Source organism: Oreochromis aureus, linkage group 5, assembly GCF_013358895.1.
Source record: "Oreochromis aureus strain Israel breed Guangdong linkage group 5, ZZ_aureus, whole genome shotgun sequence".
Taxonomy (NCBI): domain Eukaryota; kingdom Metazoa; phylum Chordata; class Actinopteri; order Cichliformes; family Cichlidae; genus Oreochromis; species Oreochromis aureus.
In genome coordinates, this window is record NC_052946.1 from 6,153,543 (window position 1) to 6,171,614 (window position 18,072).

The 18,072-nt window shown below is 40.7% G+C and overlaps 1 protein-coding gene across 2 annotated transcripts in view; it reads left to right on the plus strand.

Moving 5' to 3' along the window:
- The window catches only part of epha8 (eph receptor A8), a 151,226-nt gene that overhangs the window by 36,730 nt on the left and 96,424 nt on the right, over positions 1 to 18,072 (plus strand). For both annotated transcript variants that reach the window (XM_039612758.1, XM_039612759.1), the window contains exon 2: positions 1,266 to 1,330. In XM_039612758.1, coding sequence (XP_039468692.1) covers positions 1,266 to 1,330 — 65 coding nt within the window. The remainder of the gene's footprint in view (positions 1 to 1,265; positions 1,331 to 18,072) is intronic.

Sequence of the window (18,072 nt, forward strand, 5' to 3'; positions counted from 1 at the left end):
GCAGTACTTTGTGAATGCTTTGTGTTACAGTGACACAACGAATATCCCGTACAGCTCGTCTTCTCAACTTTCCAAAACCATGTGAGCATAATGGAGTTACAGTCATTTGAACAACACTTGTAAAATGAGTCTGACTCCAGGCTGATGGTAAAAAAGAGTTAAGCTATGTGTTAGCTATTTCAGGTTGGGCTCATTTAAAAAACAAAAACAATTAAACAAACAAGCAACAGAAAAACAGAAAAAAAACACATGCAGCAAATGCTTAATTACAAGGTAAAAGAAAAAAAACAAAACCTTTTCATTTCTGTTTTTTTGCTGTAACAAAGCTAAAGATACGTTAAGTGTTAGCCAGTCTGACTTACTTGGCTTCAACCAGAACAAATCTGCACTTAAATGCCCAAATAATACTGCAGTACTGGACTGGTATTTCTACTTTTACTGACCCAACAAAGTGGTTTGCACTGTAAGCCAAATTCACGCAGCTTACATCCTTACCTACGGCCAATACTGAAGCACCAGTCAACCTAGCATGTACATGTCTGGACTGTGGGAGGAAACCCACACAGGTGCACAGAAAGGCCCCAGAAAGGTTTGAAACCACAGCCTTGCTATGAGGCATGTTCACACTGCACCACTGTGCTGCCCTTGAAACTTCCAGCCAACAAGCAATAAACAAAAGTACCATGAAAAATAGAGACAGACAAGCAGTGTCTGATTGGTCAGCGTCTGCTTGGAGTGACACTTTGCTGTAATGTCTTGCCAAATTGTTTTGCACCCTTGTTAACCTTCTGTATGTTCGTCCCGTGTGTTACATGCTGGTGTTTGGTACTTTCCTTTTACATGCCACTTCTTTCCTGACTTGAAACGCATATGAAAATGGAGCACTCAGATTGGTGGTTTTCACCCATATAAACAAACAAATTAATGCAGTGTTTCTATTCCACTCTGAAAAGCAGTGTTTCGTGTCCTGTTCTATTCTGAGCTCATACCACTGAGGTTCTGAGGTGCCGTGATGGGTGAAACAGGTCAAGGTGACATCACGGATGTGACACCTGGCTTAGAGTTGCCGTGACGACCGTCCCGGCTCATCAGTCACACCTGTCAGACAGGTGTATGTGTGTATGTGGGGTGCTCTGTCGGGTGCCAGTGCACACAGACGATGGTTATGAAGGACAGGATGGATGGGGCAGGATGACGAAAAACAATCATTTAAAGTTCACCACTTACCTCCTCTGGTGTGTTGTTCTCTTCTCTCTCTTTTGCAGTGAATCTACTGGACACGACTACAATCACAGGAGACTGGGGCTGGCTAACATATCCATCACATGGGGTAAGAATGACTTAACAAAAACATCTGATACCGGCATGTTTGCAGAGCAGTTGCCATTGTGCTGCGTCTCTGCTTAGTCCCAAGTCCACAAATTTAAACCCAAAAAATACCTGTTGGCAAGTTATTTCTATTTTTTTCCCATTTCAAAGCACGTGAGGTGATTTTCCAGGTGGTGGGGAAGCCTGTTCTTATTAAACGCGATCCAGTTGTAACTCTGACACGAAAGGCTAATTACATGTTCGTCATTTGCAGTCAGACAACTACACACAGCACTCACCTAATTCCAACATTGGCTTTGACATCACTCTTAAGCCCCCTGCACATACTGGCAGCAAGGTGCGTATTGCAGAGTGGGATTTGGGGTGGGGGCGGCTCAGCCCCCAGGGAGACAGGGAGGAGAGAAAAAGATGAAAGAGAGAACGAGGTGACAGCGAGGGCACGGCGTCGCGGCATTAGCATATTGTAATGCCACATGATGATGCCTGGGGTGATGAATTAGGACTCCAGCCGCGATCTTTATAGCAGAGAGATGCCACCGTGTCCCTGACTCCCTCGGCTGTCAGCAAAGTGCTAGAAACATTTAACTCACCTCCGGCCCACACAACAGAAGGCGGTGTGATTGAATGGTGGCCAGGAGGAACAGATGGATTGTCTTTCAAGTCCTGAGAAAAGAGCTGGAAGAATTGGATTAGAGCTTTGAGCAAAATCACTCCTCCGGCGTGATACCAGCGTGAGAAGTGAGTCTCCTCCATCCTGACAGGTCCATGTTCTAACATCTAGATTACATAAACTCAGCCTGTAGTGTTTCATTTAATTGGTTCAATATGCAGGAAATATTCACTCATAATTTGATGAGAGAGTTTTTCTTTCCTCAGGGCTCGCAAAATTTCAAAATCTCTGGTAGCCCTTCGGGCAGGGACTCTTCAGTTTTTGGTAGCCCCAAATAAATTTAAGTAGCCCGAATAAAAAATAGAGCAATTTTTGATTGATGTTTTGTTTCCTGTTTTGTTTCCGTTACAATATTATACATTAAAGTATAATATTGTAACGAAACAAAACATTAATCAAAAAATTGTTGAAACACAAATTACAACATTGTATAAAATTACAATCATCAACTCAAATACTTGGTTCTAATTGAACAGAAATTTCTATGAACTTGTAAGAACTGTGTAGAACATGAATCAGTCTGTGTCAGATCCTGAATCTGAAATTTCCACTGAAGTCAAGGGTAAGAGGCAAGTGGTACCAAGATCGAGGCCATTTGCTTTTTGAAGTTTGCAAAGACTGCTAAATTTTGCCAGTGGTAGTTCACTCTGTGCAACATAGTATGCTGTTCTAAACAGATTTTTCAGGTTTATTTTCAGTATGTTATTTGCAATTGGTGTTTGTTCTGGGAAAGATATTGCAGACTGAGCAATAATGCATTTCTTGCATTTCTCATGGGTTCTAATGGGGGTCTTTCTTAAAATTACTGGTCCCAGTAACAAAGGCGCTTGTCGACTCAGAAATCGAGGGAAAAGCAACAACACACCCGGCAGAACATTATGTTATTTACAGGGGTGCACATAAGTGGTCTGCATGTGCACATTCGCTGTCAAAATAAAAGACGCGCACCAGATAAGAAGTTGCAACGCGTGTTTGCGTACATATAAAAGGCACTGTTTTTGTCCGCCAGAGTGGGATTTTCATGGCATATTCTGCACCACATCTCTGTGCGTTCATCATTTGTTTGAAGCCAGCTCACCTCCTGCAACCACTTTTCAGAGAATACGCGCTTCTTTTGCGGTTCGGACTTCTGACATTTCTTTGGAGGTGGAGGAACACCAAAGTAATTGCTTAAAAGAGTTTGCTTCTTCGACATCTTTAAGAGTTCTAAACAAATGTCTGTCCTCCTCCAGAAAATCTTATGTACTCAAACGCGCGTTGCAACTTCTTATCTTGTGCGCGTTTTTTATTTTGACAGCGAATGCGCACCTGTGGACCACTTCTGTGCACCCCTGGTTATTTAGCTTGTCATATTCCAGCCACAGAAATTCTTTTGTCCATGAAACTATAAAGCTGCACTTTCTTTTTGCCTTATAGTCTGATTTGTCATAACTTTTCCGTTTTGTGGTAGGCTTTTCTTTGGCTGTCACTTCTTCACCCTGACTTGTCTTATTTGGCTCAGCAGAACTAAAATATATATCCTGCTGCTTTTACACACGCACTCACATAGCGCTCAGCGATTCTCTGCGCGATCAACCTCTCACATGTTTAAGCTTGCTGCGGGAGATTTCACTTGTCATGTTTGCACAGTAAGCTAACGACTGATAAGACGATGTCAGAGGAATTGGTGCGCAAATGATCGTCACTCACCAATTAGTGCTGCCGCTCTCTACACACCGTTTGCGCGATCGCAAAGTGAAAGCAAAAAACAAGCACAAATTCAAACGCGATTTCAGTATGTCACATATTGGCAGTGGCTCATCGATGCCAATGACATAATTACTCAGCTACATTTCCGAAAGAATGCAAAAGCATTGACATATATTTTTCCTTCCTATGATAGCCCGACGGGCAGGGCTGAGATAGATTTTGGTAGCCCGACTGGAAAAATCGCTAGCCCCGGGACGTCGGGCTAGCGATTTTGCGAGCCCTGTTCCTCGCTGCTCCCGCAGAACAAACACTTGGCAGTGTAGACGTAGAGTAGGAGTTCAGCTTTGTGGTGCTGTAGTCAGGTTACACACACTATGATTATATGATTGTCTATGAAATCACAGATGGTGTGAATTCATTTGAACCTTTTGAGGATTCTTTATTTTAAACAGAAGCTCAGGCCATTTATATCCATTCATGCACAGCAAACCTTGTGTTTAAAAGGTCCTATAGGTTATGAATCGAGATCGATCAACTGCAGACCAGACAACAAACGACGGAGGCACCAGACAAGTGCAATCAAACGATGAGTTTATTAACACCGGAGAGGAAACATCAGCATGTGTCTTCCTCTGACAAAAATACAATGGATGCGGGTTTTATAGCAGTGAGGATCACGCCTCCACGTACGTCAACACAGGTCAAAAATACATTGTGTACAGTCATTGTTTACAGACAAGGGTACATCTTGTACATCTCTAATAACTATAAACAGACATGTAACTTCTTTTTTCTATAACACTTGCCTTTTAAGGTAATAAACTTCAAGCTTCAGGGTCTCTAAGGGCTAATAATTGACCCTCGTCATCAATCACTAAGTAGACAGAATTGGCGCAGGTCTCAAAAAGAAGCAGAAGACACTTGGGCCTTCGCTCAGGCCTGCTGCTAGATTTAATGTGTATTGTAAGCATGCATGCAATTAACCTGCTATGTTCTCATCTTCCCTCAACATGTATCACCTGGACACTCTCACCAGTGAAGCTTAAAACCCTCTTGGATGGAACATCAACTCTAAACAAGCACAGACATGCAATGTGTATAAAATGAACTCTACCTGTGAATAGAATGAATGTGATAACAAACATATTCAATGCAATATGAACCCTGTAAGAAATATTACTGATAAAATAATGCTGTAAAACATGTTCTTAATGCATTTATCATAAGGCAGATTATATGGTAGCAATGAAAGAATCTCTAAATCCCAACAGTTAAGGTTATGAATCATAAATAAAAGAAAACTACTTTGTAAAATCACTGATTACATGCCAGAGAAAGTAATTTGTTACACTGCTAGTTACATTACTTTCTCATTACAAAACACATTGTCTCATAATTACCCTACAGTTCCACACAGTAACACAAATCACATTTTACAAAATGGCGACAGCACAGAGCAAAGCTGAAAACCAGCATAAAGAGACTTTAAAGCGATCACCATGGCGATTCTACTTTAGAAATTAAACAGGTAGAAATGTAGACTGCCGCCTACTGCTTTGTGTTACCTGTTGGTTGTTAGCTTTAACATCTCTCTGGGTTCATGGCTAGCTTTGTATTAACATGCTGTCTGTTCTGTTAACACTATAATGCACATGTAGTCTGGATATACTTTTCACCATCACACTCGTTGCCTTTTGTGCAATAAAAAGTAATGTTCGTATCTCCCCTGCAGACAGATTCTCAAAAAAACAGTGGAAAAACAAAATAATAACAACAATAATAATTATTATTATAATAATAATTGTGGTAACACTTTTTTTTCTTATCTAGACAAATCTTTTTAATAAAAATAGTTTTCTCAGTGGAAATGAAGCAAAAACATAAATACAAACCCTCCCCAAAGATTCACAGACACTAAAATATCACAACATAGTCATTACATGCTGTACTGTTGGCTAGCTGTTATTTTAATATACTGTATTCAGGGATTAAAATGGGATTTGGAAGATGAGGGAATCCGAAGTTATTGGGTAGGTGTGTAGCATAGGGAAAAGACTCATTTAGAAATAGGTCACACAGTACTTTGTATTATGAACTACTTTAATTTGTTTTTTTTCATGGACGGGCTGGATCGGCTGACCTGTGTGGCTGCTGGCTCTGAGGTTCCAGTCTACAATATATAAGCAGATGTTACATCCGTCCTAGCAGCTTCCCAACCTTGCAAGCTAATTTAAAGGTGCAAATGTGCAGCTTTTCTAAAGAGCATCCACAGTTCAAAGTGATGGCTTGTTACTCTCCTACATTTAATCAACTATGATGACTGGACACCACAGCAAACCAGTATCCTTATTATTAATTTTATGTCCTGTCATAACCTTTGAATTGGGTGAAATAGTTGTTGTATTTGTTGTTGTTTCTCCAACTCATCATGAACAGATGTGCCTGACTTTAAAAAAAAATTACAAAGAGTAAGTACATAAGTACATGTAAGCTTTAGATTTCCAGTTTATCAAATATCACTTGCTGAGCAGTCTGTACCTTTAAAAGTTATCTCTCACCTTCCTCTACTGTCTGCAGTTTCTCACATCTTTCTCCATCTCTGAGAGTGAAGTTATCACACATTTTTTTCCCCTTAAATACTGCTACTGCACCTTTAGGCTAGTGAGGCAGTTGGCCAAGTCGCGTAGAAACATCTTGTGTGTTTGATGATATTTGCTGAGCTTTTTTATTGCCACTGAAGAAAAAGTAATTCAGTTTATGCTCGCTGCCCTTCCCCACCTGACGGGGATGAGACGAAGGAAAGGGTGTGTGTGTGTAGAGTGTGCAGTAGGGTGACATCACTTTCAGGCTTGATGAGTAACTTCATGGTATCAGCTGGAAACCGTGCCAGCCTGCAGCTGACGGAGAATGAACTTGCTTGCTATCATTAAGTATTAAACTGCCTATCACATTTAATTACTTGTTAACTGACGGTGTTGGAATTTTGTTCTGGATTGTTCCAGCCCATTTCAGCTGCTCACTCCATTGACTGTACTGACCCATTTGCATGATGATAACAAATTCTTCCGATGTTTTAATTATAATTTAGTGTTTCTGAAAATCATGCTTTCAATCACAAAAAGCCTTATAATACAACAGTAATACTCAACTCAAAAAAATGAAGGAAACACTTGATCAAGTCAGTCAAACCTCTGGGATATTGATGGGGTCAGCTAGGTAGCAGAGGGTGCTCTTTAACAGTTTCAGCTGCTTTGGTGTTAATGACATTAACAACAACAATGAGACAACCCTAAAAACTGGAATGGTTTTACATAACACCGACATTTTTCCCTCTTCAACTTTTCTAGCTGTTTTGCATTTGGCTAGGGTCAGTGTTGCCACTGGTGGTGGGAAGTGATACCTCAAACTTATCGAGGATGCACAGGTTGGAGGATGCAACTTCTCTAGGTTGGCACATGAATACATGTGACTGCAAGAAGGTATGGAAGAGCATAGAGGAGGATCCGGTACATAGGGAGGTACTCTTTGAGAGCTGGACAGGGCTGTAGAAGGTCCAGGACTGGTTGCTATTCTTTTGTGCAAGGAGGAATCCTGTTCCTCCTTTGTGCAAGGAGGAACAGGATTAGCACTGCCAGAGCTACAAAATCACCTCCAGCAGGAGGTGCCCTCATCATTTTCAAAGATGAGGGCAAGTTCATCATATCTGACAGGCTTGAAAGAGTGTGAAGAAGCTGTGGAGAACATTACGCTGACTGGAACATTGTTCATCATAACCGGTTTGGTGGTGGCTCAGTGAGGGAGGCAGGGGAGGCATATCCACAGAAGGACGCACAGACCTTTACAGGCAATGGCACTCGGACTGCCATCAGGATGAAATCCTCAGACCCTGGTGCAGATGGTCCTGGTGGGTCCTGCAGCCCGTCCCGATGTCTGTAGGTTGATATTTCCATCAAACAATTTGGCATCCATTCCTAATGCGTTACCCGGCCCATATCGATACAGATATCCAGCACAAGTTTATTGTTTTCCTACACTTTAAAAACACATCCTACCTGATGTGTTTTTAAAGTACTCAGTTAAATTGTATATATTGCTTAGACTGCAAAGAGGACTCAGTGATTTTGTGTTGCTGTTGTTGTAATTACTACTAAACAAAGTCAAGGTCACAAAGTTATCAAAACTACCTCTGTGCTTCCTGCCACGCCAACAAAAAAAATGACACCTCTTTCCTCATGTTCTGTATCCTCTCAAGAGTAGAGTGTGTATCATGTGCAGTGTTATAAAAAGAGCTGCGCTATATTTAATTTTTAAAATATTTTTACATTTCCTCTTCATTTGTTGACAATGAGAGAAGCACTGCATTTTTCTGATGGCTCATTTTTGTAAGACAAAACTAATGTTTGTAGCTGGATAAATACACATCATGCTGCTGACAAGTTACCTGAGATCAAGAGCGTATCCAGCGCTTGGTATCTCTGACATGCTGACATTAAATATTCAATGCACATATTGCCATACAAATCTCTCAACTATACATTACTGTGCATACATAGAATTAAGGTTGCTTGTATTTTCACCACTGATGGCTCCAACTGTATTTTGTCAGTTGTGTGTTTCTGGGCACAGAAAATGCTAGGCTTGTTTAATGTAAGTAAGGAGCTGCTGTCTTCCGTGTGGGAGGTTTGATATACTCAGAGCAGTAAGTGCTACAGTAGAGTGTGTATGTTTTGAGCTTGATAATGATGCATTCAAAATGATTCCTCAGCAAAGCTATTGAAGCAGCGGCAGTGCTTACTGCTGCTGCGGGTCAGCTTCTGCTTTCAGTTTTTTCAGCCATGGTGAGTGAAAACCAGAAAAGTATCTACGTTTAATGGTTTGAGTCTCCTCGCTAGGACAGCACCCGAATAACTATACAGTATGGCTCAATAAATAATAAAGAATTTAGAGGTCCTGATGCTCAGCTGTTTACAATAGGTGGGCTAGGGTTAACTGTGAGCATGAGTGCAAGTGGTGGTGCGATTTGATCAATTGTACCTCAGCACAGGAATCACATGGTATATGTATTGTATGTTAGGGTTAGGCTAACGCTAACGCTATGGCAGGAGAAGCACCGAAAATGTTAGGTGATTCCTGACACCGGTCGGTGCTCACTGTTGTTCTTCTTGCAAACGGTGGGCTGTGCCACAAGCGATTGCTGGCTCACAGTGCACTTTGATGTCATTCTTGTTAGACAAAATGAGTAGACATGGACACCTGAGTTTTTGTAGGCAATAATGTGAAAGCATGCCACGACTTTATAGGTGTTTCTATGATATATTAATGCAGGAGCATCTCATGCAGTCAGGACACACAGTGGGGGTACTGCTGCAACGGTGAAATAAGAAGACACGTTCTTCAGAAAACTTTGTTCCCTGCTTAAATTTCTTCTTGTCTTGTTCTTGCCAGAAAGCAGTGATTTTATTTCTGATCAGCTACACCTGTGGTGTAGGTGAAGACCTGCCTCAAGTATTAGTATACATCATAATATGGAATACTGTACTCATGTCACAGTTTGGATGAGCAGTGACTTATCGTAATGCTTATCGTGACGATCATAATCCTAGAATAAGGGCTGCTTTGATACAAAACTGTCTTCATTAAATCATCAATACTAACATGTAATTTTTGACTGCATTACTATCATTAGATATAATATCACATTCTTTGATAAACAGTTGAATGCACAAGGCTGCGACATGAGATTTTCAAAGGAAAGCCCACCAAACTTATTTTAGTAAGTGGCAGCCAATCTCAGAGTTCAGTGTTCTTGCATATGAGCTTCCAGTGGTGCCTAGATTGTAAAAATGAGATCAACAGTTTATATCAACTGACTGACTGAGCACTGTAGTGTCATAAACCATAAATGTTTTGCTTAGTGTTGTAGTTTTCTGAACTGATTGTTGCCACCATGAGCTGGTAAATATGGGCTATGTTTGTGGCTAGAAAAAGTTAGCATTTGGCAGGAGTGGGAAGGAAAAACTCTCTTTTAACAGGAAGAAACCTCCGGCAGAACCAGGATCAGGGAGCTGCAGCCAACTGCTGCAGAGGAAGACACAGCAAAAGACATCCTGTGGAAAAGAGCCAGAGATTAATAATAATTAATGATTAAATGCAGAGAGGTGAATAAGCACACAGAGTGAAAAGAGGCGAATGAAGAAGAAATTCTTAGTGCATCATGAGAAGCACAAGACCTTGTGTGTGAGGACAAGGAAGTCTCTGTGAAGTTACTAACATCAGGGTAGAGGTACAGTACTAACTTTTCAAACCTTCAATGACCCTTTAATATATAATATGTTGATAAAATTGCGATGACAACAGATGTGCTTCATTTGTGCATTACTGTGCTTCTTGGCGACGCTGTTGCTGATGTTGTGCAGCACTTCGTTCTTAACATTTGTTTGTAACTGTCACTCCTCTTTGGTGTGGTTGTAGTTATGTGACGACTGCCACAAAGACGTATGGAATTTCGCAAAGGACAACAAACGCTGAGAACAAACTTATGTCTGGTATATTTTCTTCCTCAGTTGTGTTTGGTTGAGGGTTAAATTGACATCAGATGTCATGGCAGCCTTCTCTGTGTAAAGCACTCTTTCAAATGTATTTATTTTTTTGATATTTTACTTTTGGCTTTCTCAGCTTTGTTGTATAGTGCAGTGAGGAGTGACAGGAAAGCAGAGGGAGAGACAGGGGGAAGACATGCGGCAAAGGGCCGGTCGCCAGAACCCGGGCCGGCCGCTCTGCGCCAAGCAGCATGTGGTCGCCTGCTCTTCCCAGTGAGCTAAACCAGAGCCTGCACTCCTTCAAATTTAATACAAACTAAGATATCCAAACCTTCTGCTTTAATATCTGATGATGATAATGTTACGGTAACAGTAATATGTGTATTCATAGTCTGGGTTGACTTTTAACTGAGACACAGTGTAAGAGAGGAAAACATTAGTGAGACCTCGTGGGCTCTTTGATAAGTATATATTGACACTTTCTAACTCTCCCTGTCTCTCTGTCACACTTCCATACACACATTCTCACGCACACACATGCAGCATGCATACAGGATAAGGTCATTTTTTGCCGTCCTGACAGTTTACAGTGTTATGGATGTGCCATGCCAGCAGCATCCGGTTCTGGGCACAGCAGCTTTCTGATGTTCTTAGTTTAGAGAAAATACAAGTGCAGCAGAAGGACTGTGTCACAAAAAGCTGTTGTTACTGCACAGAGCGTGACTCCTACATGAACAGTCGCACTGTGTTTGACTCACAAAGTGGGTGAGAAGTTTGGATTCAGCAGTATTGTGTGAATGTACTGTGACATAACAAATACATTAAGCATGGATCTGCTGATAGTCTGCTGGCTCAATTATGTTATTTTTATCTTGAAGTGTTGTTCAGGAAGGGACACACGTGTCACTAGGAGTGAGTGAAAAAGGCAAAGGTGAGAGGGAGAAATAGAGAGGTTGCCCACAGGGAGCACAGGAGGAATAAGTGTCAAGTCCATGCCAGAGGAAGATGGATTAAAGCTGCCATTGTGCGGTTTTCTGAATGTGGAGTAATTTTTAGGCAGAGAGCTAGAGATCGGATGCTGACATTTGCCATATGCAGTGCCAACAGTCAGATTCATTCCCTTTGATTTGGTGCCTTAAATTATGTACAAATGATGCATGATATCTGCTTAAATGGTATAACTGTTGACATATGAAATATTTTTTCATACTATCTTCACTGAAATTCTTCATCAGCTCAAATTGCCCGTCAACCTCTGTTTCCAGATTTAAAAGGGGGCATCTCAAGCTCTGTCTGAAATGGGCCTTTGGGTCCTCTCTTTCTAACCCTTCCTCCTGGCGCTCTGCTTTAGCCAAGTGCTGGAAAAACTGATCAAACAGTGTTTTACATTACAAATGGATAACGACCCACAGCATGCTCCAAAAGCAACCCAAGAGTTTCTCACTGCAAAAACATGTGCTATTCGTCATTTTCCTTTAAGTCACCTGATGTTAACCTGATAGAGTATGCATCTTTTTATTGGAAGATAAAACTGAATGTAGGAAGACCTCTGCCAGAGGTTTCTTCCTGTTAAAAGGGAGTTTTTCCTCCCCACTTTTGCCAAGTGCTCGCTCACAGGCGGCCGTGTGATTGTTGGAGTTTTCTCTTTATTAATGTAGGGTCTTCAGTTTAAGATGTAAGCTTCAGGCCACTGCTGCTGAATTGGTGCTGTGTGTAAATCAAATTGGATTGAATTTGGTTTAATTAAATCAGATGTTAGGAAGGGAGGTAAAGTTCAAACAGAAACCTACATGTATGTGTACATAACAAGCAGCAGTGGTTGGTGGCTGAAGGTGACCGTTGTAATTCTTTTCTGGTGGTTGCATGGTGGGTGACCTTCAGATAAATAAACCTACAGATAAATACTAATAAAAAATAAACAGTAGTTACTTTAAGGTTTGCCTTGGAATCTGTTTGAACGCGAACATCAAATTGTGTCTCCTGGAACAACTTTAAAAACGAAAATAAAAATAAAATTGTATAAACAAACCATTCAGAAACAAAATTAAAACCACCTGCCAATGATTGTGTTTCTTTTGTGGAGCTAAACAGCCTCTGGGGTATTGACACAGGACCTCTGGGGGTATCCTCCACTGTCTGACAGCAGAGCTCTTGGATCTTGTGAGTTTTATGGCATCTCTGTTCACTGTTTAGCTCAGGTAGAGATCTTGCAAAGGGTTGGTGTATAAGACAGATTGTTCTTACAAATTAGCTTAACTGACACTAAGTTGTTTACAGTCATTTAATGGAGATAGGATTTTTCATAACAAATATTAAATAACCTTATTATATAAGTAAGGCAGTAAATTAGTTAACAAGACTAAAGTTTTTCTTATAGAAGCATGGAGAGATGGAGGGAAATGATGGAGAGAGACTGCAAGAGGTAGATAGAATATTTTAGCACTGTTACAGCCGGATTAAAATGTTCCCAGCAAAATAGCTGGGGAATGTCAGCTCGCACTTACTCTTCAATCGATGTGTCCGTGAGTGTGTGCGTGCATATGTGGTGATGCGTATGCGCACGCACGTGTGTGTTGAGGGGTTACGTCTTTATTAGCACCCTGACCGCTCCCATTGCATGTCTCGTTTAGATGACATCATGACAGATCACGTCTTCAACTCAAGGGGCTTCTTTCCATCCAATTTATTCAGGCAATGTTAGGACGCCCGTGGGCTGTCCCAGGAGCATCTTTCTCTGTTTTGCCTTCTCTCTCCCTCAAACACACACACACACACGCACAGACACACACAAACACACACACGCACGCACACACACACATACAGACATTCGTTCAGTCTCTAACACACTCTCTTGGAGCTTGTCAAATAGGGCAGGAAGACTTCATTATCCTCCAGTCCGGTCTATGTTGGCCATGACAGGTTCATCCGCCGGCCACCCCACAATCGATACAGCTGACAGTACAGTGTCTGTGTGTAGGTGTGTGTGTGTGTGTGTCTGAGAGCGAGGCAGAGAGCGAGTGTGATTAACTTCAGCCAGGAAAGCCATGATGTGTATGAGCAAGTGATGAGCTGAAGTGTCAAAAACCAACACTCTGTTGCCATTACTTATTATTTCTCCTTTTCCTTGTTTTTGTTTTCTTCACGCGCATGCACCACACACGCACACACACACACACACACACGCACACACACACACACACACACACATTGACATTTACATATTTGTTTTTCACAGCAACTTCCACTTGGTGACATGTGGCTGAGTAGAACAGCTGGGCAGTTTACCACCAACTATACATTTCTGTTTCAGAGAAACAGTTTCTGTTTCTAGGACTCAATATTCAAACCCTGGCATAGAGCAGACTCACTGTAGCTGGCTATATAATTGTTGTGGTAGTTGGAAAAAAGTACCCAGTAGGCACTTTTGAACTTTCCATAGTTATAACTTCTGGAGGAAATCCTTCCTACCGTTTACAGTTCAAAAGTCAACACCCTGTGTTTTATGAGGCTGCTCTAGCTCCTACACCAGAGTAGGTGCTCTCCAGCACAAGAAGAAAGCCTGTAGGAACCGATAAACATGCATGCATTGCTGTAGTACATACGAGTGACTTGAAAGACCACTAGAGGTCTTTAAAGGCCCAAATGGGTCAGAGGTGTTATAAAATAAAAAGCTACAAACCCTTAAACAATCTAACAGTGCATTTACAAGAATATTTATATCATATAAAATAAAATGAATATGCACATTATTCTCAGCCTCATGGTTTCCTCTTGCGACCGTGGTGATCCAATGACACGCAATGGTGCAACAGATGAAATGCTTTGTAACATGGCAGATGCAACATGCTACCTCTATTTCACTTAGTGCCATTATTCCAGGGTTGACACCTAACTTTAGTATTTATTATGAAAAATGGATGAGCACAATGAATGGATGGATAATTACCTCTGCCAAAGGGATTATTTTCTTGGTAATGTTTGCATGTCATTAAGTTTTGAATTAATTCTGTTAAAAAAATTTTAACAATCCATTAAAATTTGGGTTACATCTATCAAGTACTTCAAAGTCAGCTAGACAATTTATTGGTCAAAAACTGATAAAAGCCCTACAACTTAGAAAGTATGACTCTTACAAGTGTGGTGTGTATTCTCAACACATAGAAAGCACTGTGTAAAGATTTAAAATATCATTTTGCATTTGACCTCTGATCTCTACTTTGGTAGAAGGTCAAAGTCATAATAATGATGTATAGAAATCATATGGAAAATACAATGCTATTCCCTCAGAAATAAATACTGCCCAGAGACTGAGCTGCCTTGGAGGAGGTTTACTCTTGTTACAAAATACAACCGTCAAAAGAAGATGACCTCACAGAGGTAGATGATGCTCACCCTTCTTTTACAGTAGAAGGAGATGCCCTCTTTTGCTTTCTTAGCCACATGTCTGCAAATCTAGAAGAAAAGGAATGAAGAAACCCTTCTCTGAACCTGCTGAGGAATTTTGATTTAGATGGTCAACATGTGTTTGACACTCAGTAGGGATATTTCTATTTTTTCCGAGGTTTCTTTAAAATCCGACGATCTGTTGCACTGAATCCTTTTAATTTATCTTTTATTTACCTATCAGTGCTTTTCATGTTTAAACGTTGGTACTTGGTGGTACTATAATGTGGTATAATAAAATGTTTTAAACAGAACAGAATCTGGATCATGCCCTCCTCTCCATCCTCATACAGTGTCATCTGTACTGTCACAGAAGTACAAGTGCTAACAATGTCTGTGAAGGTTCTCAGTCATTCAAATCAATTCAGTTTTATTTATAAAGCGCCAAATCACAACAACAGTCACCTCAAAGCTCTTTATATTGTTAGATAGACCCTACAATAATACATTTCGAGAAAAACCCAACAGTCATATGACCCTCTATGAGCAAGCACTCATAGGGGGCGACAGTGGGAAGGAAAAACTCCCTTATAACAGGAAGAAACCTCCAGGCTCAGGGAGGGGCGGCCATCTGCTGCGACCAAATAATTTAGAGGAGCCAGAGACATCCCCTCTGCCAGGTCACACCCTTTACGAATCTTCATGTATACACACCAAATGTACTATAGCATTACCTTTTTCATTGCATTTCTCTGTTTAAGTAGCAGGGAATGCTAGCAGACTCAAAGTGTAGTGTAAACGTGTAATCCAACTATCAGTGCTCTTGCCTTCTCTTGTGAGTTTACAGCTGCTTCATTTGATCAAAAAGTCGACTAAAAGGGAAAACCTTTTCTTAAAATGCTAATTAAACCTTTAATGATTGTAACTCATTTAACCACATTTTAATCATAATAATAAGTAAATCAATTGGTAATTCAAGTTATTAAGCTCCTGCTTATTTATATTGAAACAGGGAAAGGTTTCTCATAAAAAATGTATTTCACTGTACTGTGTTATGACTTAATTGATGATATTACACTTAAATTAGTTTAGAATTGCTTTTCTCAATGAAAAAACTAACCCTCTGGGTGCTTTCTGCTGCTATCAGCAGCACTCCAGGCCTGATTACATACTTCCTTAAGACACCTTTAGCTTGTCTTTGAACTATCTCTGCTACCCTCTCGATGACCATCCGCTACAGTGTAATTGGCTCGACAACCTCCCACGAGACAGTAGCATCCTACAATTCAGCAAAACTGCTGCTGGATGGTGGTGGAGCTAACTCACCTCTGCAGCAGCTCTTTGGAAATATTTCTCTTAATAAAGATGTCAGCTGAAGGCAATGATGTTCCACAGGTGCCGGACCACTGGTGAAGACCCTCTCGTGGTTTGAATGCCCAGGTGTTTGAGTACCTCAGGCTCCCCAGGATGCCAACATTGTGTTGCTGGCTTTAACAGGTGCAGCAGGGATAATTTGTTCAGAGTGAAATGATCTGAGATGCTCTTGAGTCAAAGCATTCTCCCTCTGAAGCTTTTTATTGTCTTAAGATGCCTGTAGACTGTTACACCAGCGGAAGCTTAATTTTTTCTTTCTTTTTGCTTCTACATTTAGTTCGTGTTTTCTAGACAGAAAACACTTTGCTAGCATACCTAAACCCATTTAATGTATTAAAATAACTTAAAAAAAGAAGTTGGGTTTTCTTTCAGCCATAGTTTTTAGAAAGTAGAAGCTGGTACCTTCTTAATGAAGTCTCAAACATTCATTTTTACCTTACCCTAAATGAAAGGTTTTTCCATTTGGGTGTCCTTTTCTATGAAATTAGATGCATGTTAACCTAACCCAAAGCCTGCCCATACCCCTAAGGCTGGCCTTAAATGGAGTGCCAGTGAACCTGGTGGAAGATGAGTTTTGTTGTGCAATGTATTCAGGAAATACCTTTTGGAGTCATATAGACTAACAGTCAATATTTTTATAAGACCCCAATTTTTCCAGTTATTTATTGCAATTCGAGTCTTTCAAGTCCAATGAACAGCATGAAATGGTACAAATGTAAGGGGTGAACTGACAGAGGTTAAAAAAAGGTAAGGTTACTGAAAAATAATGTACATTTCAGAATTATACAAAAATACCTTTTTCAGGAAACACAAACTGGGTTAAAAATTTAAAGCTGTTCTGCAGCAATAGAGGTTGATCAAACCTTGAAAGCTACTAATTCCTACAGGTGTTCCAAATTTTCTGGATTATTTACATCCCCCTCTGTCTGCATAAAAGCAGTGTTGGAACACACTGTGGTACCATACATGAGCATCAGTTGAACAGTACTGTACTGCAGAAGGTAGTGTGTTGTTACAAAAATGGTGAGAAAAAGGCAATTAACAATGAAAGAGACACAGACCATCATAAAAATGTAGGTTTTTCCTACAGAGAAATTGCAAAGAAAGTCAAGGTGTCAGTGAGCACAGTTTCCTTCACCATCAAAAGGCCCTCAGAAACAAACTCTGACAGGAAAAGGTCTGCAGACCCAAAAACCACAGCTGAATCAGAGGACAGGTTTCTGAGAGTTGAGAGGTTGCATGTCAGGCGGCTCACAGGACAACAGCTTCAAGCACAGCTTAATAGTGGTCATAGTAGCAAGTCTCAGTTTCAACTGTGAAGAGAAAACTTTGAGCTGCAGGTTTGACAGGACGAGTTGGAGCAGGAGGGCCATTGCTAAGATGTCAGAATAAGACAAAAAGACTTGCCTGGGCCATGAAACACTGCGATTGGACTACTGAAGACTGGAAGATGGTATTATGGGCTGATGAATCAAAATTTGAAATATTCGGTTCATCACACAGGATCTTTGTAAGGCGTCGAGTAGGCAAAAGGATGGTTCCACAGTGTGTGGCATCAGTGTGATGGTCTGGGGTTGTTTTGCTGGATCCAGGGTCGGTGACTTGTGCGGAGTGAGAGGCACTCTGAACCAAAACGGCTACCACAGCGTTTTGCAGCACCATGCAGTACCCTCTGGTATGTGTGCCTAGTTGGTCAGGGGTCCATCCTACAGCAAGTTAATGACCCAAATATAAGTTCAAGCCAGTCAGATTACCTTTGATGAGTCAAACGTTTAAAATACATTTTGGTCATTAATTTGATTTCATGATTTCTTTTTTAACTCCAATTACTTATTTGTACTCTGCTTTAATTTCAGAGTGCAATCAGGCATTAAACTGCATAATTTTCAGTGAAAAAATGGAAAATTTGGGGTGTTCTAAAGCTTTTGACCGGTCATGTATGTTGCAATGGTTTTTCAAGTCCTTCAGCAGTTTGTGAACATGTATGAGGCATTTTTGATAGCTTTAAAAAATGGTAACTGTTAGAGGAAATCATCTTGACTGCTCTTAGTGAAATTCACTCTCTGACAAGCTACACAAATATGGATT